Here is a 19,056-nt window from a genome sequence, read left to right on the forward strand (position 1 = left end):
AACAATAGTTTGAATATGCAGATGTCTTGATCGTTGATTATTTTTTCAATCTTGATATCAACCATTTAATGGCGACGGATACCTCCACCACCACTATAGATCACAGACTACAGGATAGCCCCAAGCCGTATATTTCAAAGGTTCTCAACATTTCTTCAAATGCTCATGGCCCTTGACACCAATGGTATTGCCCTCCTTGATACGCTTGATCGTCAGCGCTGCAATCAGCGCCGCTCCCACGCCGCTTCCATCCTCAGCACCCAGGAGCACGACGGGATCTTTCTTACCACGGGGCCAGTCCAGAATCTCTCGCAGGGCTTGCGCACCACGCTGTTTGAAATGCGGGTATTTGTTGAATACACTGCCGTCCGCGCCGACGTGGCAGGTGTCGATATTCTTCTTCTTGACGATGGCGGCGACACCGCAGGCTGAGAGGCGGGCGGCGCGCGTGCCGATGAGTTCTGCGAGACGGCGGAGGAGTTCCAGCTCGGGTTTTGTGGCGGCGAGCTTCAGCTTTTCCTCGAGCATGTCGTGTGTCTCTTGTAAATTCTCGAAGGGGTCTTCTTCGATGAAGGACAGGAAGGATGCGTCTAGTGTGTAGGGTTTCTTGAGAGCGGAGATGTCCTGGCCTTCGAATAGGATGTTCTTGTTCTCGTGTAGGTCGACAATCACCAGGCGGAAGATCTCTCCTAGGTACAGGCCTGCGATCATCTTTTCGAACGCTTGTTGGCCTGGGCGCGGGGAGTCTTCGTCAATGATGGTGTCGTATTTGGTGATGGGGAGGACTTTGTGTTCGTTGTCAAAGGCCCCGTATTCGCAGTTTATCGCCATGGGGGTGTCGTCAGGGAGGTTCAAGTGCTTGAGTTTGGGTATGGAGCCACAGTTCTCCATGTAGGCGGCGTTGCAGCCTGTGCCGAAGATGCATCCGATCCGCATGGATTGATCAGTGTATGCCGAAGCAATCAGGGTGCCAGTGGTGTCGTTGATGAGGGCGGCGAGCTTGATGGGGAGTTTCTAGGAACATTTTAGTCAAATTCCGGGCGAGATTTAGGGAATATATAGGGGCATACTCGTGCTTCGAGGGCGGCTTGGAATTGAGGAACGACATCCTCTCCTTCTACACCAGAGATATCAAAGCCCTTGGTCCATCTCTGTAGAACGCCATGATCGATGGCATCTTGTGTGGCGGGATAAGAGAAGGTAAAACCAAGTGGGATGTCGGTAAGATCTTCATCCTCGTGGTGGTATTCGATAAACTGCTGCAGACAGTCTGCAATATATTCCCACAGCTCATCTGCGGTACCAGTTTTGAGTTCCTCTGGAAGACGGTACTTGCTCTGAATGATGTCGAACTCTCCCTTCTCTTCGGTGAGGGTGATCTCACACACTCGTAAATTTGTACCACCCATGTCCAAGGCGAGGAAAGTTCCCTGCTCATCTCCATCTGGGAAGCTCATGACCCAGGTAGGGTTCATAGGGATATTTTGCCCATCTTTCTCCAGACCGGCTGTCAACTCGGACACAAAGTGGTCGGTGATCTGCTTGAGCTTAGCAGCGTCAACAGTGAAGATGTTCTCGAGGTTGGCAATCTCTTCCAGCAAGTTCTTTGGCACATCGGCCATAGACCCTGGGTATTGTCAGGTCCGTCGTTTCTCATGGTTGCTTCTGCTGATAGCTTTTCAGTAGAGGTGACTTACCCTTGCGGGAAGGCTTGCGTTTTGGTCCCAAGCCCACCATCTTGTCGGGCAAAGCTCTGTATGGTCTGGACGGCTGATATGGTAGGGAAGCGTTGGGTGGTGTTTTTGATGGTTGTTGAAATGGGCTGAGGAATGATCTGCTCCTGAAATGACAATAAGAGAGGCTTCAGGAAGATTTTCAAGCTTCTGAACCTTTAGCCGGGACAGTAAGAACAGCAGTTGAAAGGAGCAGAAGTAAACAAGTTCAAGCCAGGAAATACGGCGAGATACGGGGGATTTTGTAAATTGTTGATACCTCTGGACGTTCTGGCTGGCGGAGTTTGGCGGGGCAATGGATATTAGGAAACGCAGGGACAAGAAGACCAGAAGGGAAACAGGAGGGGTATCCCGTGCCTGGCTTGCCCAACGCCTGGCTGACCTAACAGTTGCGATTAGTTAAAGCATCAAGCATTCAGAACCACTAAACACCCCTCAGGAGCCCCTAAGAGATCCCTAGCAATTTGTTTCTGGAGGCCGAAGCTGACCGGGTGGATCAACCGCTGTCACTTAGTCAGTGTCGTACGTCATATCTTTGGTCATGAAGCACTCTCCAAAGGAACCAAAAAAGAAACGAGGATGGGTTTTCGAATGCTTGGAGTTGAACTATGGACCCAATGCTGTGAGGACTCTACTTCCCATGGCCAATCCCAGCACTTGTTTCTTTTGCCTCCAAAGGATTTATCTTGTGCTCGTGACCGGCACTTTGATTGATTTCGTGCTATTCCAGTGCTGGCTGTGACAAAAGCTACCATCGCTGACTCAGGAGGGCTCCATTCTGATTGTTTCCTGTCATTGCATTCTCCCATTCCACGAATTAACTCCGGTGCTTTCACCCACTGCACTGCAAAAGACCCTCATCCTTGCTCCAAGCCAGTGTGCCCTCCCACTACCACATGCCTTGCCAATCTCAAGACGGATCTGATGTCCACAGGCTCGTCTTTCATGAGCTTTGGATTCAATCAAGTGCGATCGTTTCCCTCTGCTGTGGTGGTTGCTGGGCTGCCCCAGAACACGCCGCGACAGTCCATCTGTTTGGTCCAGAGGCAGGATCCAGCGGGATATCGCGACCAATTTCAGCAATAGACTCAAAGACCAGAGCTCGAATTGGTTGATCACCGTTGGTGAGGAAGACAAAAAAATCGTCGTTGCTGTCAAGGAATCTGGCATAACCATCGGCGTTGATCTCGTAGGCAATTTGATGTGCAAGGTATCGAATCAAGGGCACGTTGTAGCAATTGACAGAGTTTCCCAGGCGATTGATTAACCACTGAAGGTCTTTGAACATGACATTGTATTGCTGGTGATATTTGCGAAAGTTGTCGATCATGTGGTCCTGAAGACCGCAGATCTGGTAACGTAGTGCGAGAAGGTAGGCCCGAAGCGCAATCTTGCATTCTTCTCTTGTTTGTGGGACACTAGGTGGTTGATTATAGAGCCACTTGACAATCATTTCAAAGGCTTCTGCCGTGTAGGCTTGACCGATGAGGTGGTAATGAGGTTCAGTGTCATTTTCTGATCGAGGTCCAAGTGTTGGAGAGCGTGAGCCTGGCTCCTCTTTGACCTCCGATGCTGGAGTGGCATGTCGTGAGAGTGTGGCCTCAGAACTTCCCCCGTCTCGTGTCATCACAGTTGTCTTTGGATCGCCATGTACCTCAAAGAAGGCCGTGCTGGAGAGTTGGATCGGATGAATGTGGAATGGTACTCGTTTAGGACCAACGACAATCAGTAGAGTCTTCTGGCTGAAGATGCCACCATTGGCCTTTCCTCGTGGAGATGGAGAGGGAATTGAAGACATGGTAACAGACTTGACAGGCGGATGGTGAGAGTTTTAGAAGGTGTCTGACGTGCAAAGATAGAGGACTTGGGTCAATATTCTGCTGGATAGTTAGAGTCACCACATCAAGAGAGGTTCCGTGACTCAATGAGAAGATCACTTACCGTCGAAGGGGAAACCCGTGGTCGTAAGGACAACGCAATCCACTTGTCACGATAGACAATGGAGCAATGAGAGCTTGTTGAAATAGTTGAGGAGTCGGGGAGAGTGCTCCTGGAGAGGCATGGAACACAAGATCACTTCCCCATCGATGAGAAGAGGAAGGGTGTTTGGAAAGAAATCAAAGAGAAGGTTTGTCCGATCGATCTTCTTTTAAATGTGGAAAGACGTGAACGAGATCGGTGGCTGCCTGTGTGGTCACTTTATCTGAGGTGACTTCGTCGCGGGTGACTGAATTGGGAGGCGACTGTGAATCTGAAGTGACTGTAGAGCTAGGCTTTTCCAATTCACTTCTTATTCTTTCATTCGCCTGACTTGACAATTTCAGTGAAGCATCAATGTCTCTGGTCAATTTCTCAACCTCGTCATCCAATGCTTCTTGCCGAGTCTTTGGTGGTTCTTGCTGCTTCTTCTTTGTGTCCTTGTTGGGGTTGGTGGAGTCCCAGAGTTCTTCGAGTTCATCTCGCCAGCCTAAAGCATCGGCAAACTTACGCACTCCTTCGTCACAGTCACCCAATAAAAGGACGTCGTCTGGTCGGCTGCCAAATGAACCGACTCTCTCTAAGTTGATGAGGACTCGAGGTGTTTCCTCTCTGACGAAAGAAGGCAGACTCGCGAATGGCTGGACTGTCAAACTTGTTCCCATGACAATCGCTAGATCTGCACGAGCCGGCAAGCCTCGTTTCTGATGAAACGCCTCTGGCAATGCCTCGCCGAAGAACACAATGTCAGGCTTTACCAGCCCATCGCATGATTTCCTCACGCAGTGTGGAACTTCCTTATTCATAACCATCTCCTTCATCTTATCATCCGGATATTCCGTGTGGCACTCAATGCATCGTTGCGTGGCAAATGAGCCGTGTGCTTCGACAATCTTCTCCCCTGGCACCCCTGCTTCTCTTTCCAAACAATCTATGTTCTGTGTGAAAAGCTGAAGCAGCTTTCCCTTCTTATGGAGCAGGCTGATGAAGGCATGTGTTACTGTCGGTCGATATTTCCCAGGAAACAGTTCATGAGCAAGTGCATAGAACGGGAGTGGATTGGTTCGAAAGTATGATATGTCGAAAACTGCTTCTGCATATGGGAGATTCAGACGTGCCAGATTTGCATACAGGCCTGTCTCTGGGGATCGGAAGTCGGGAATGCCGGCAGAAGTGCTGATACCGGCCCCCGTCTAGCATTTGTTAATGAGTTGGCCTAGCCTTGTGGAGAACGGATCTTACCATGACCACAATATTATGAACATCCTTCTCCTCAATGTATCTGGCAACAGCTTCTATCGTTCGACCGTGCAGTGTTGTCGGAGGCACAGCGTCATCTACAGGAGTGGATGATTCATTGCCCATCTTCCAGCGACCTGCGCGTGGGTTCGGATGGCGATCTCGTCGGCGGCGGCCTATGATTGCGCTTCGTTACTGGAAAATATTGCACAATAACAGGGCACAATTGCAAGCAGATGATGCTCTATAACGCGCTAGAGTTGCTCGAATATGATATATTGAATGTAGGTAAGAACGTGAATATGTAACTCGAGACTCGACAATGACTCAATCGCACAATCAGACAAATAACGCTGCAACAACAGTGAGGGGAGTTTTTGATATTGATTTCGCTACCCCGCGCCACAGAGATACGCCACTTCTATTCTCATCTAGTTGGAAGAAATGTGGCTGTGGGTCAATACTCCACCGAAATGATACGGTGGTATATTTACCCTCTAGATGACGTCTCTATTTCGCGAAAGTTGACACCACATCAAGATGGGGAAATGTCAAAACGTGTGACCAGATAGACCCAACTCAGGGGCCAGGAGGTTTTGTTTGGATCAGAGTGTCTTTGAGCATAGTCCCTTGATGTCTGATGACAATTGGAACCAACCATGGCTATAAATGGCCATACTTCACCAGAGCCAGACTCAGAAACAATCAGCATCTACAATGCAAAATCCGTTTCTGAGATCCGTGCGGCCCTAGCCGAGCTACATCACAAGGAGGCCACGGTGACCACTCAGTTAGACGCCCTGATCAATGGACAGAAAGACCTCCAACGAGAACTTGGACGTCTTGATCTTTTTCGTGCCAATGCCACCACTCAGGCATCTAAAGCCCGGGCAATAAGCAATGGCATGTTATCAGACGCCGCTGCCAATGCGAAACGAATTTCAAACTCTGTCAAGCGGCTTGATCTCGAGCAGGAACGCGTCAAAGCCACTTTGACGGTCGTTGAGCAAGTAGGAGAATTGAAAGCATGCGTGCTCGGTGTCTCAGGCTCCATGGGTGCGGCTCAAGACTGGGAAACGGCTGCAAGCTATCTGAGTCGAGCCTCGAAAATCCCCCGGGAGGTCATTGACGGACCGTTCGCCGCCAGAGTTGTCCCAACGGCAGAAGTACCAGATTCACCTGCCGTTACACTTGAAGCTGCCTCAGAATCTCTTTGCAATCTGTTCTTGAGAGAGTTCGAAAAGGCAGTCAAGGACAATGACGGTGCTAGAATCACTCGTTTTTTCAAGTTGTTCCCTCTCATTAGCCGATCAGATGTCGGGCTTGACGTGTACGGTCGTTATGTCTGCCAAGGTGTGGCCAGTCGTGCCAGGACCAATCTCAACGCTGGCACTGGAGGAAATCAGAGCAAAGACGGCTTTTTTTATGCCAACGCATTGACCAAGTTGTTCGAGCATATTGCCCAAATCATTGACGGTCACGGTAGTCTTGTTGAACACCACTACGGTCCTGGAAAGATGACAAGAGTCATCGAGCGTCTACAGGTCGAGGCTGATATGCAAGGAGGCATTATTCTCGACACCTGGGCCGACGAGCGAAGAATCGACCGGCAGCTCACCGACATCAGATCATACGCGTTCATGTTCCTCGTCCAGAGTTTCATGCCCGCTCAACGAGGCGCAGCGGGCACTCCACGGTCAAACTCCCCTGCGCCAGGACGAGCCAGCGAAGATGAGTCGGTCGACATGAAACAAGTCGACGCTCTCTTGAATGAGATGGCACTGATGCTCGGAAAATGGTCGCTGTACACCCGCTTCGTGGCCAACAAATGCCACAACCCATCCAAAGGTGGCGAGGACGAAACACCGGAAGTCCCACCATTCCTCATCAACTCGAGCCTGATGAAGAAGATCCAAGACAAGGTCCTCACACCTTTCAACACCATGACGACTTTCTTTTTCCGTCGCTCCGTGGAGAAAGCCTTCCAGCTCGACGAATCACCACCGGATCTCTCCCTCAACCCTCATCGACCACTCAACTCGAACCCACCACACGTGACCTCCGCAATCGAAGACATCATGTACATTGTCAATAAGATCCTCCAGCAGTCGCTGGCAACCTCTCAAAAAGCCGTCGTCGCCAACGTCATCCCCACTCTCGACCGTATCCTCAACTCGGACTTCATCGGCATGGAGCAGCGCAAGATGCGGGACGAGAGCTATCCGAAATCCGCGATCCCAGGACAACTCCCGCCAGAAGCAACCATCGTTTCCTTCCTGGTACTGATCAACAACCTCGACGTCGCAAAAGACTACGTCGACCAGATCGTGCGGGCCCGGACACAACCAACCACCAACTCATCACACCAACTACTCGAAGACCTCTACCCGGCGCCTGGCGAAGCTGCCACCGTCTCCCTCACCCTGACCGCGATGACCAGCTCGTTCGCGGAGAAATCCTCAGCTGTGATCACCGACGCCATCGACGTGATCAACACGAACGTGATGCGGCCGCGGCTGCGACCGATCCTGATGGACGCGTTCCGCGACACAGACTACAACCTGAGCAAAGAGCAGCTCTCGGACCTGGTGCAACAAGGTCTGGAAACCTCGGACGGCGTAGCCACCCACGGGGACAACGACAGCTATTTCTCTGACGAGGTGCGCATGCGGTTCCAACTGGGCTGGGACGCGCTGACGAAGCCGATCGGGCGCATCATGACGGAGCGCACGTTCGACACGCTCCTAGGGCTTGTGATCGCGCGGCTCGCCAAGTTGATCGAGAGCCGCCTGTGGACGTACCATGGACGGGTCAATGAGGTGGGTGCGTCGCGGCTCGAGCATGATGTCAATGAGATTGTCAAGGTCGTGGTGAAGGGCCAGAAATATTCGTTCCGCGAGGCCTTCTTGCGCTGCACCCAGATCTGCATGATTATGAACATGGATGATGATGAGTGGGAGGAGACGCTCGAGTCCGGTGGCGAGGTCGCTGACAAGTTGAAGCCCGAGGAGCGGGTTAGGGCTAGGAGTATGGTCAAGGAGAGTGCTTCATAGGAGGAAGTACCTATGGTTGTTGAAGACTAGACACTAAGTTATCACGAGCAATGGGCGAGAAAGTCTCTGGTTCTTAGGGCGAAAAGGCTTTACATTTTTTTGATTGGTATTGATCATTTCCTCGTGCCATGTTTGTGGAATTTTTAGCACAATGCACACCTTCTCAAATGCGCCGGCTCCGGCCATCGTGGATGATGGTTATGGCTAATAAACAGGTTCCCGCTGGTGTTTGGTGGAATTAGCGACTGGTTTTCCTTCTTTGAGGTTTCCCAGTATCAACTCTCCATTTTCACTTTTGCCAACCGCCATTTTCACCACGTCATCTCATTTCTCCCGTCCCACCATCATTCTAGTCATCTATGCTCTTGACATAACACCCCAAGCACGGATCTTGTTGTCGGTATAACCAGAGAACAGAGTCTGCCCATCAGCACTCCAGACCAAGCTGACGGCATAAGGCTCTTGAGATTTCTTGCCCTTCTCGACGTAGTCAGGCTTGAGCTCGTCAACCTTGCTCTTCTTTTCGAGATCAAAGATAGTGATGGAGGAGGTGGTAGCAGCGCAAAGCCAGTATCGGTTGGGGGAGAAAACAAGAGCGTGGATCTCATCTCCGGCTTGCAGAGAGTAGAGGTGCTTGGACTCGTTGAGATCCCAGAGCATGGTGGTACCGTCCTTGCCACCAGAGGCACAGAGCGATCCATCGGGAGAGATGGTGACGGTGTTGATGTAGCCAGTGTGGCCGATGTGATCGGTTTGAATACGGCAAGAGGCAAGTTCCCAGACCTGTAGAACAGCAAGTTAGTACTCAAGGTGTGACTACCAAGCAATGAGTGTTCTCGTGGGAATTTCAATGACTGTGCCTCAGTTCATTGGTGAATGATTGTCTCATAGCCCGAGGGGCTCTGAAGTAGCAAATACAAAAAGTGAATAGCATCTTGGGCAGCGTGTATTTAGAGAGCAAGGTTTCTTACCTTGACCAATTTGTCCCATCCAGCGCTGACGATCACGGGGTTCTGAGGGTTGGGAGAGAATCGCACGCACGAAACCCAGTCGGTGTGGCCCTTGTCGGTGATGGTGAATTTGCAGTCTCCGAGGGTGTTCCACAGCTTGATCGTTCGGTCACGGGAGCCAGAAACAATCTGTCTGTTATCTGCGGAGAAGGAAACGGAAAGAACATCGTTGGTATGGCCGACGAAGGTACGGGTGGTGTTGCCAGTTGACAGTTCCCACAATCGAAGAGTCTTGTCCCACGAAGAAGAGAGAGCATAGGCACCGTCGGAGGAGATGACACAGTCGGAAACGATGTGAGAATGGCCATGGAGAGATCTCTTAGGGTATCCGTAGGCAGCTTCGTCGCGGGTCAAGTTCCAGATGATCAAACTCTTGTCTCGGGAACCCGACAACAGCATATTAGGGCTAAAAAGCGCAATTCAGTTAGCGGAGGTTGCGATGAAGATTGGGACTGGATTTTCGGGTTCAATGCACTAACTTCTCCAAGCTGGTCGCGAGACTGGTGACCCAACCGCTGTGGCCTTCAAGGGTACCACGTTGAATAAGTTGTTCAGTCATGGTTGCTTGAAGATGCGGGATATGTGAGGGTTGAAGTTGAGTGGTGGTTTGACTCGACGTGCCTTCAACTTTCGCAGTTCGCCAGTCCGGATTATCTGTGGGCAGGAAATTCAGAACGCCAAGATTTAGATTAGGTGTTGCCTCTCATGGGCATGCAGCCCGCCGTAATCCCTGACAAGGCGTGGCAAGGCTCGGCAAGGCTCCCACTGTCGAGGGTAGAGTACTTAGCAACAAACGCGATTAGGTGAATTCTGCCCCCAAAGGAGCCTTTTGCATGCCTACCAATGTCAAGATTTATCTCGTTATATCTACCTACCTAGGTAGATGCTCTTGAGTTTTGGACTGGCCCTCGTTGCAATGGAGTTTAGTCCAACTCATATCAACGCTCGCTACTATCCGACAAAATGCTTGCCGCAGTGAACCACCACTGCAAGATATTCTTCTCTCGGAGTTGTCCTGTCCTTTAAACACCAACGCAATCTACATGAAGCAGCAAGTCACACGTCGTGGGTTATTCAGACGCGCTTTGGCCTTAGGAAAGCCACTCCCTCCTGCGATCAGAGGTAAGCGAGAGGAAATCTGCTTAAAATTGCCCGTCCAGGTATGTGTCGATGAGGTAGATCATTCCTTGTTTATTCCGCATCCACTTTGATAAATCCCACGGCCAGTCACTTGTGCGTCTGCTGTGCATCATATTCCAGCAAACCTACACGCAACTATGATACACACGGTCAACCAGGGGCGAGTCTCATGTCCCACTATCAAAGTTTTATGAAATCCGCTGCTTCCTGCTTAGCCTGCAGTGGGGTAAGACGAATACGAGAATTAGAGTACCAAGGAGCTCACTTATACTTTTCACTGATAAATGGCTCTCCCTATTCTTGTCCCGAGCTCTTCATCATTGAAGGTATCATATGCTCTTGTGGTACTCGGTTCAAGCCATGTTTCTGCTCATGTCCGCCTAGCCCTGTGCTTTCTCTTGCTCTCATCGCACCATGCATTCGACATGGGAAACCCCTTCACAGGTTAGTGGTGAGATGACCTGGACTCACTCCAACCTGATCAGCTGAAGTTGACGAATCTCAGTTGATCGGACCGTACAACCTCGGTCAAGTATCGAATTTACCTATCAATCACAGTCGATCAACTTTTCCGAATGGATCTCGTTACTGACACTCTGTCTTGCTCCATTGGTTGCTCACATTATCGCTGGTGTTCCCGAACCAGTCATACTCCAAAATCCGGCTCCAGATTGGCAGGCACAGATGTGCCATTATAATCCGACTTCAATCCTTTGGAGATACCTCGTCATCTTTGATCGTCGAGCCCGTGCTAAAGCATGGACTGCCCTCGACATGGCTGCGAGCAACGCTGAATTTTGGACTGGGTCTCATTGGGATGGGTCAGAGTCAATGATTACCAAAACTAGAACAAAGTGTATTCGATTTTCAAAGTCTAATCGAGTCCAGCTGGCATCCACCTCGACAGCAAAGACCGTGGTAATCGCTTTTCAAGGAGCTCAGGCTTGTTATGCGCTCTTGGCAGGCCTGAAAGGGGGACTTTTCGGATTGACATCGGGGGTACATACTATCTTCTTTCCTCTTGCCATTCTCGGCTTGCTTCGGTTGCCTGCAGCCCTGTGGCTGTCGGATGCCCATGGATATAGTTGCGGTGACTGGCCCAGTGGCCCAGCCACTGATGCGATACTAACGGATCACGACAGATTCATCGCTCCCGCAGCACGGGCAAGCGACTCGTCTGAAATTCAACAATCCGCAGCAACTACAACAACGGCGATCGCATCCGGGGAATCAGATACTCAGGTGCATACTGTCTCAACTCGAAGTTTGTATTCGTTACAACTTTCCGAAGACGAGAGTTCGTCTTCTCACGATCTCTTCCATCCCACAAGTGGTCGTCAAGGACTTGCAGTTCGTGTCTTTTTCCTCGTTCCCATGCTCGGATTATGGGTCCTTGATCTGTTGTATTTCCGCCCAAGTAACGACCTGATCTGGACGGCTACCAATTTATCAGTCAACATCTTCTACTTCTTCTTGCTAACCGCCACTCTTGTCGTCATCACGGCATATATTGTTAAGGGGAAAAGTACGACGACAATAATTCCATGTATCAATTCTGTCTGGTATAAAGTGTACACATGCATCCTATTCGTACTCGCACTGGTGATGTTGATCATTAGTGCAATGGAGACCCATAAAACGCCTTGTGGGCAGTACACCACCTACGCCACTAAGTTAGTCGCCGAGAAAGGATGGATGCGATTGATTTGCCCAGATATACCAGGCAACACAACCTTTGTGCATATCTCCTCGGGAACAAAACGGCATGCTACATAGGTCAATGTCTCGACAACATCCTTCATCGGTGTGTTCAGCTTTGAAAACCCACCCTTTTTTCGGTAATCGCACTGTGGATCGAGCAAGTACCGAGTACAGGGAACGTCTTATCCGATTGGGGAGATTCCACGTGGTCCGATTCCTCCAGGCTTGGCTTGGCCTGTGCTTCCTACATGCTTAAAGCTCGGGTGCACATCATCTGTGCGATATCATCACACCCTCCTCCCACCCGACACGTTCAGTCATGGAGGAACTCTTGGGAAACCCTTCCACGCGACATATGTCTTCTTCCACAATCAAAAATTTGAACTATGCTTAGACTGCTATTCAGCATAAATGAATTGCCATGCAGGAAGCAAACAATAATACTCCGTATTCGGTCGCGGAACCATCACGATCATCCATGAACCCCACGGTTGACCCTCATCCTTCCAACATTGACCAACTCTCAACCACTCCAACCCTCGAAGTCGACTCGATTGACACCGACTCGGCTTATGGCGATGAAATATCAGCATATACTGCTTCGATGACTTCATCAGTAACAGACTTCCCGGAAGCCCATGGTCGCACGTATCATGCGTATAGGATGGGAAGGTACTCCCTTCCCAACGATGAGAAAGAGAATGAACGGTTGGACATCCATCACGCACTGATTTATAGAGCTATGGGCGAGCGCCTCTACTTCGCGCCCATAAATGACAACCCACAGAGGGTCATTGACATTGCCACTGGTACTGGGATATGGCCGATCCAATTCAGTGACCAGCATCCACTTTCAGAGGTCATTGGTAACGATCTGAGTCCAACACAAACTACCATGGTTCCTCCGAACCTCAAATTCATCGTGGACGACATTGAAGAAGATTGGAACTATGAAACACAACCATTTGATTATGTACATGCTCGATTTCTCGCTGGTGCGGTTCGGGATTGGCCACGGCTCGTGCAACAAGCTTTCAATTGCACGAAGCGTGGTGGCTGGGTCGAACTTCAGGATTGGAACACATTCATCTACTCGCGTGACAACACGATCCCTCCTGAGTCCGACATGGCTAAGTTCCACGCCATGTGTGGCGGCGCCAGAGAGGCACAGGGCTTCGACATGAAGCCGGGAGGTTCACTTGAGCGCTGGATGAACGAAGTCGGATTCCAGAACGTGCGGGCCCACAAACTCTACCTACCACTAGGGACCTGGCCAAAGGACCGACGTCTGAAAGAAATCGGGGCTCTCAATTTATTGCAGATGCTGGAAGCAGTAGAAGCTATTTGCTTGGGTACATTACCGCACGCACCACAACCGTGGAGCTATGAAGAAATTCAAATCTTCCTTGCCGGAATCCGACAAGACTTTACCAATCGAAAAATCCATGGCCAGTATGACTTGTGAGTTGTCTTGAGCTTCTTTAGTTCGACGATGGGTGTACTAACTTTTTGAATCAGCTACGTGGTCTACGGTCAGCGGCCTTAATTTTCCATTTGGCTTATGACTACAGTGTCTGGCATTCGGCTGATACCCCTCCTCCCTTGTCGCTGGGCACTAAGATAACCAACAGGGTGTGCTCCTGAGTCACATGAGCCTCTGAGCCTACTGCTTTGAGGGCGTGTACGTACTAAATGCCACAGCCTGGAGGATGGATCTCACGACTTGGAAAGGCATTATGCCCAGAGTCACAGAGTGATGACTCAAAAACTTACAGAACTCATCTACGACGGAATGAATGTATGATATATCCCCCACTACCAGAGCAAGCCAGTCTAATCAAGCACCTTCAATGTCCCATTTTTAACGCAGCTACTCATGCTTGACTACTTCTGTCCACCTTCTAATTTCTCTGTTGTCTTATGTATGTAATATAGCATGTTGACAAACAATGGAGTTAGGGATGATGCAGGAGCCTTGATCAAAATCAACAGCACGATCGTACTCGTGAGACTCTAATCGTAGGGAGATCCTTAGTTGCTACATATCTTCCTCTCCGAGTCGCCGGTTGATAAACCCCACCACTCTAGTATCCCGCCAAATTACCCCGCCACGAGGTTGTACCAAGACACTCATGTTGCAACTGTATTGTCCACGTTTACGACAAAAGAACCCTGTCTACCTAGGTACCAATCATCTGGCTACCCCTCCCTCTTCCACTATCAGTCTTGTATACAGCCTTGTCGAGTTACACTGCCTCCATTATAATGGCTGAGGGGCTTCCTCCTTTCGACCCACAATGGCTCGCGGTATGATATCGAGCATACTACTTGGTCAATTGCCTTATCTAAATGTCACAGGCCGAACAAATGATGGGCGGGCGCGTGGTTATCGAGGCCGACTCGATTGAGAAAACACGTGAAAAATTCGTTGGCATCTTTGCTGGTCTAGCACCATTCATACCGCCACCCACCGATGCCGTGCGTTCTGAGGATGTGCAACTCACTCCAACTCAAAGAGTGAGGATCTATACACCTGCTGGGGAGACTAAACCTTTGCCGGTCGGACTTTACATCCACTCTGGAGGTTGGTTCACGGGCAGCGTCGAAGGCGAAGACCATTTGTGTAGAACGATTGCCGAGAAATCGAGGGTGATTCTGTTTTCTCCAGATTATCGACTTGCGCCAGAAAACCCATATCCAGCCGGCCTGAATGACGTTTGCGCAGCCTATGAATTCATGAACGCGAAAGCCGCAGAGTATGGAGGAGATCAGAAGAGAAAACTCGTCATGGGCGGGTCTGCTGGTGGAAACCTGGCCGCGTGCGTTGCACTAAAGTATTCTTCGAATGAGGAGCTCAAACCGACAGGACTAGTTTCTGCATGCATGGCGTCGTGTGATCCTCTCGCGCTCCCATCGGACTACAAGAGCAGGTATACTCCCGAACGCTACTCTGATGCGCCGATGATTGGGAACTCTATCATGCAACAAGCCAGAGGTAAGAAACTCGCAGTTGGAGAAAGGCGATGCTGACCCAGAGGAAATCAGAATGGCTAAAAGTTCCACAACCTGAAGACCCTTTATACTCGCCGTTATTGCACCCGGATATCAAGCTCCTACCGAAGACTTACATTGCAGCATGCACGAAAGATCCAACTCATCAAGAAAGTGTCTTCTTCTCGGAAGAATGCCAGAAGCAAGGCGTAGACACCGACCTGGTGGAGTGGGTCGGCTGGCCCCATTTTTTCTGGGTCATTCCAGTCTTGCCTAAGTCTGCAGAGTTTCTCGACGTCTGGTGTAAGAAGTTGAAAGCAATGGCCGGCTCATGAGGACCAGTTCGCTGGATCAGAGCTACGGCTACCAGAAGTCTCGCATCTTCCCCTTATGACCACAGTTCCCACCACGTTGCAACGACAGCCGTGAAGATCATGGCTAGACACACGAGGAAAGAATCACAATTTTACTACCGACAGTATTCCTAAACCCTGAAAATGACAGCAACAACTAGCATCAATATGGGACGTCAACAAGCTCCTCGAGCCCTGCGATCAACTGACAGCACGAAAACCAACACTTTCGACCACCATCACCAAATTCAGACTTTACATTATCGAAGCAAGGCTACTGGATGGCGTTCTACACAGGCGGTGCTTACACATCACTCAAAATCGACGTGGGCATGACCTCTTTGCATCTGGGATAACCATCAAACCATTTTCAAGTATATAGTAAATATTAGATATCATTATGCGAACTCGAGCATACCCTCACTCCGAAATCTAAGGGGTAACCTCCGTATCCACCCCTTCAGAATCATAGAGGAGTCGCAATCCCAACGTCGGGAAACAGGAAAATGGTCGGAGCTAAGCAGAGACGAATCTCGTTGTACATGTCGATCATATCGACTTCGAGCGATCATTCCAGCGAGCCCTGTTATCTTCATGTGTTCATGTCTTCACTCCTGGCCTAAACCTTAGAACCAAGAGCACTTTTCTGGTAGCAGTCGACCAAATATGACTAATGAGACACGAGAAGATGAAATAAGAGTCATAGTCCTCGAGAATGATAAAGAGGACGCTGGAACATCACTGGTGGAAAGTCGGCTAAATAGCGGCGGCGGGGTTGGACCTTGCATTGCGGCTATTAACCAGGCACAAGCGGACCAACTGACTACTGCAAGCCTCACTGATCGAACGAGCGTCATAGCGTCAGTGATTGATTGAGTGTGCGATATAAATTCTCAATTTGTCATTTCCTAAAGCGAGGTCTTTACTTCTCAGATTCTGAACACAAGCTCTGTTGAAACACCACCGACCAAAGAGGGCAAACATGGCAACTTCTGGTGACAAGCTCCCCAAAATGCAGTACAGATTTCTGGGCCGCAGCGGTCTGCAGGTGTCTGTCATATCGTTAGGAGGATGGTGAGCAGAACAATTCCACATTTTGCGAGATGACTGCCAAGCGCAAATGCTAACAACGACTCCAGGGTTACATACGGCGGCTCTGTCGGCGACGGTAAGTGTGACTTATCACACATGGATTTCACACGTACAAACAGGGGGCTAGTCCAAGATATTGACAAGCACCTGTGATACCAGAGATCGCACATGAATGCATGAAAGCGGCGTACGACGCCGGAATCAACTTCTTCGACTGCGCGGAGGGGTATGCTGAAGGCAAGTCGGAGATATCCATGGGCCAGGCGATCAAGAAATACGGGTGGAAGCGCAACGACCTGGTGATCTCGACCAAGATCTACTGGGGCAATGCGTTCGGCGACAATCCCGTGAACAACGGCGGCTTGTCGCGGAAACACGTCATCGAGGGCACCGAGGCGTCGTTGAAACGACTACAGCTCGACTATGTCGACTTGCTGTACGCCCACAGACCGGACCGGAACACGCCCATCGAGGAGACGGTGCGTGCCTTCAACTATCTGATCAACTCGGGCAAGGCATTGTATTGGGGCACGAGTGAGTGGAACGCCGAGGAGATCGCCATGGCGTGGGCGTGCGCGGAGAGGTTGAATCTCATTGGCCCCGTCATGGAGCAGCCGCAGTACAATATGCTCGAGAGGGATAAAGTCGAGCGACAGTTTGCGCTGCTGTATGAGAATTATGGTTTGGGCCTCACGATTTTCAGTCCGCTGAAGACGGGCATCCTAACAGGGAAATATGACGAGGGCATTCCTGAAGATAGTCGGATCGCTACTGCGACTGAGGGGTTCACGACCAGCCAGCGTGAGAGTTATGGGAATGAGCAGTGGCAGCAGAATCTCGCTCAGGTCAAGAAGTTGAAACCGCTGGCGGAAAGGTTGGGCACGGATCGTGCGACGTTGGCGTTGGCTTGGGTGATCAAGAATCCAAGAGTCAGTTCGGCCATTACCGGTGCTTCGAAAGTTGAGCAGATCGCAAAGTCAGTGAAAGCGTTGGATCTGCTGCCTTTGTTGGATGAGAAGGTCATGGCTGAGATTGATGAGTTGCTGGGTAATAAGCCTACGGTTCCCTACCGGAGGTTGTAGAACTCTCAATTCTGGTGAACTGAATGGGTGGTTGATTTGTACATCCCTCCAAAAGTTTCAATTGGAAAGATAAAAAATCTCTTTCAGGATTTATTCCTAGTTGAGGAAAAGTTGTTCCTCTTCAGACTAGATGCTAGAAGCAAAGCTTGAATCCCGAGTACGCCAGTTACAAATTTCCTGACTGTCAATATGTTGGAGTCAGTTTCCCTCAGCCCCTTTCCATGTCGATTGTCACGCTTCCATATGTGGTTCCATCCATACTCACCTCAAACCCGATCAAGGGAGGCTTGAACAGCAGTACGACGAAGGAATGAATTTCCTTACCCACTTAAGCGAGCTTGGAAAGGGGGAGGAATGGGTGTATGTCACGTGACTCGGATGGGTTCTGGCTCCCTCCTCGGTGCAACTTCGATGATGTCAATAAAAAGTGCAGCTACTTCCTCTCCATCAATTGACTAGGATCTCGTCTCCGTCTTCTTTTCAATACACTCTGCAGATTGTCAAAGCCCACTATGAATCCTATCAGAGTCTTTTCCCGATCGCTGCTCAACAGAAGTGTTACAGCCCCTCTGTCGCGTCGCTGTGCTTCCTCGTCAACCAACGAACGAGTTCACTCCACGGCAGACGAGCATCGCAAATACCAGAAAGAAAAGCCTAACAACCCTCATTTGACAAATACTGCCTCGACAATCAGCAACGAAATTCCCACTGTTGGCGTGGACAAGGCACCACCGGACCTAATCAGCTCGGTCGACCCAAACTATACACCCAAGGACAACATTCCAGAAAAAACGGAAAAGTTGACAGGCGGAACACAGGAGAGTAAGCCCGACAAAGTAAGCTCGTCCGAATATGACGTTGGTGAAATGGAAGGCATATCTTTCAGAGTGGAACCCTTGAAAAGAACCGGAGAAGATACAACCACCATGAGAGCGAGATTATTATGTCCGTGACGCACACCCTAATGCACCAAGATACGCTGCACGTTGAATTGAAGTTTGAACATATAGCTGACACTAGACATTGACAGACCAAAGCAGGAAGCGAGGGACATTAGAGTCGGATCTTCTGCTCTCCACGTTTGCGGCCACCAATCTCTCGTCCATGACTAAGGAGCAGCTCCAAATATACGATAGCTTCCTCGACGAAAACGACTGGGATATATACTACTGGGCCACTCAAACTCCCACGCCGACATCACTCGAATATGCCGAGGGGGCTGTTACCGACAAGAAAACCAAGGACACTGCCTACACATCACCTGCGAATCCCGGACAGACCCAAGAAACCGATGCCTGGAGACAAGGGGCGCCACGAAGTGGAGAATGGGCACAGACCGTTGGCGCATTTAAACCTGCATATCGACCCGTGCCACAACGATGGAAGGACAGTGAGATTTTGAAGATGTTGCGACAGCATGTAAAGGACCGTAGTGCTGGAGGCGTGCTCGGTGATGCGAACAAGAGCCCCAACAGCAAAGGTGGTGGTCTTGGTCAAATGCCTGAAGTTCAAGTGTTTAATTGAGTTGCATACGACAGACTTCCTAGGTAGTCATTCATCGGAATTGTACCTATCTTTGTCCTCCCCAGGCATAGTCCATTTAATCCGCCTGGACCTTTAGCCAGATGACCGAAGCGGAACGTTGCAATCAACGCGCATATACACATATGTAAGCACCTCCAGAT

General features: G+C 50.1%; 9 protein-coding genes across 9 annotated transcripts; 5 read left to right on the top strand and 4 right to left on the bottom strand.

Annotated features, from left to right (window-relative positions):
- Positions 1–144: 144 nt before the first annotated feature.
- Positions 145–1,737, bottom strand: LTR84_008190 (uncharacterized protein; the record flags this gene model as incomplete). Its single annotated transcript, XM_064851739.1, has 3 exons — positions 145–1,014; positions 1,071–1,627; positions 1,698–1,737. The coding sequence occupies 3 exons, from the start codon at positions 1,735–1,737 to the stop codon at positions 145–147; spliced, it is 1,467 nt and encodes a 488-aa protein (XP_064701980.1).
- A 954-nt stretch (positions 1,738–2,691) lies between these two features.
- On the bottom strand, positions 2,692–3,531 carry LTR84_008191 (uncharacterized protein; the record flags this gene model as incomplete). Its single annotated transcript, XM_064851740.1, has 1 exon — positions 2,692–3,531. The coding sequence occupies one exon, from the start codon at positions 3,529–3,531 to the stop codon at positions 2,692–2,694; it is 840 nt and encodes a 279-aa protein (XP_064701981.1).
- A 319-nt stretch (positions 3,532–3,850) lies between these two features.
- On the bottom strand, positions 3,851–5,075 carry LTR84_008192 (uncharacterized protein; the record flags this gene model as incomplete). The annotated part of the gene is made up of 2 exons (XM_064851741.1): positions 3,851–4,903; positions 4,953–5,075. 2 exons carry the CDS (start codon positions 5,073–5,075, stop codon positions 3,851–3,853), a joined length of 1,176 nt encoding a protein of 391 aa, XP_064701982.1.
- A 533-nt stretch (positions 5,076–5,608) lies between these two features.
- Positions 5,609–8,002, top strand: LTR84_008193 (uncharacterized protein; the record flags this gene model as incomplete). Its single annotated transcript, XM_064851742.1, has 1 exon — positions 5,609–8,002. The coding sequence occupies one exon, from the start codon at positions 5,609–5,611 to the stop codon at positions 8,000–8,002; it is 2,394 nt and encodes a 797-aa protein (XP_064701983.1).
- Positions 8,003–8,359: 357 nt separating this feature from the next.
- On the bottom strand, positions 8,360–9,571 carry CPC2 (cross-pathway control WD-repeat protein cpc2; the record flags this gene model as incomplete). Its single annotated transcript, XM_064851743.1, has 3 exons — positions 8,360–8,785; positions 8,974–9,418; positions 9,492–9,571. 3 exons carry the CDS (start codon positions 9,569–9,571, stop codon positions 8,360–8,362), a joined length of 951 nt encoding a protein of 316 aa, XP_064701984.1.
- A 2,760-nt stretch (positions 9,572–12,331) lies between these two features.
- Positions 12,332–13,399, top strand: LTR84_008195 (uncharacterized protein; the record flags this gene model as incomplete). Its single annotated transcript, XM_064851744.1, has 2 exons — positions 12,332–13,314; positions 13,372–13,399. The coding sequence occupies 2 exons, from the start codon at positions 12,332–12,334 to the stop codon at positions 13,397–13,399; spliced, it is 1,011 nt and encodes a 336-aa protein (XP_064701985.1).
- Positions 13,400–14,118: 719 nt separating this feature from the next.
- Positions 14,119–15,179, top strand: LTR84_008196 (uncharacterized protein; the record flags this gene model as incomplete). The annotated part of the gene is made up of 3 exons (XM_064851745.1): positions 14,119–14,160; positions 14,212–14,848; positions 14,899–15,179. The coding sequence occupies 3 exons, from the start codon at positions 14,119–14,121 to the stop codon at positions 15,177–15,179; spliced, it is 960 nt and encodes a 319-aa protein (XP_064701986.1).
- Positions 15,180–16,179: 1,000 nt separating this feature from the next.
- Positions 16,180–17,371, top strand: LTR84_008197 (uncharacterized protein; the record flags this gene model as incomplete). Its single annotated transcript, XM_064851746.1, has 3 exons — positions 16,180–16,271; positions 16,337–16,365; positions 16,449–17,371. The coding sequence occupies 3 exons, from the start codon at positions 16,180–16,182 to the stop codon at positions 17,369–17,371; spliced, it is 1,044 nt and encodes a 347-aa protein (XP_064701987.1).
- A 512-nt stretch (positions 17,372–17,883) lies between these two features.
- On the top strand, positions 17,884–18,895 carry LTR84_008198 (uncharacterized protein; the record flags this gene model as incomplete). The annotated part of the gene is made up of 2 exons (XM_064851747.1): positions 17,884–18,316; positions 18,402–18,895. 2 exons carry the CDS (start codon positions 17,884–17,886, stop codon positions 18,893–18,895), a joined length of 927 nt encoding a protein of 308 aa, XP_064701988.1.
- Between the last annotated feature and the right edge of the window lie 161 nt (positions 18,896–19,056).

This window comes from Exophiala bonariae (assembly GCF_035927105.1).
Source record: "Exophiala bonariae strain CCFEE 5792 chromosome Unknown scaffold_30, whole genome shotgun sequence".
Classification (NCBI taxonomy): Eukaryota; Fungi; Ascomycota; class Eurotiomycetes; order Chaetothyriales; family Herpotrichiellaceae; genus Exophiala; species Exophiala bonariae.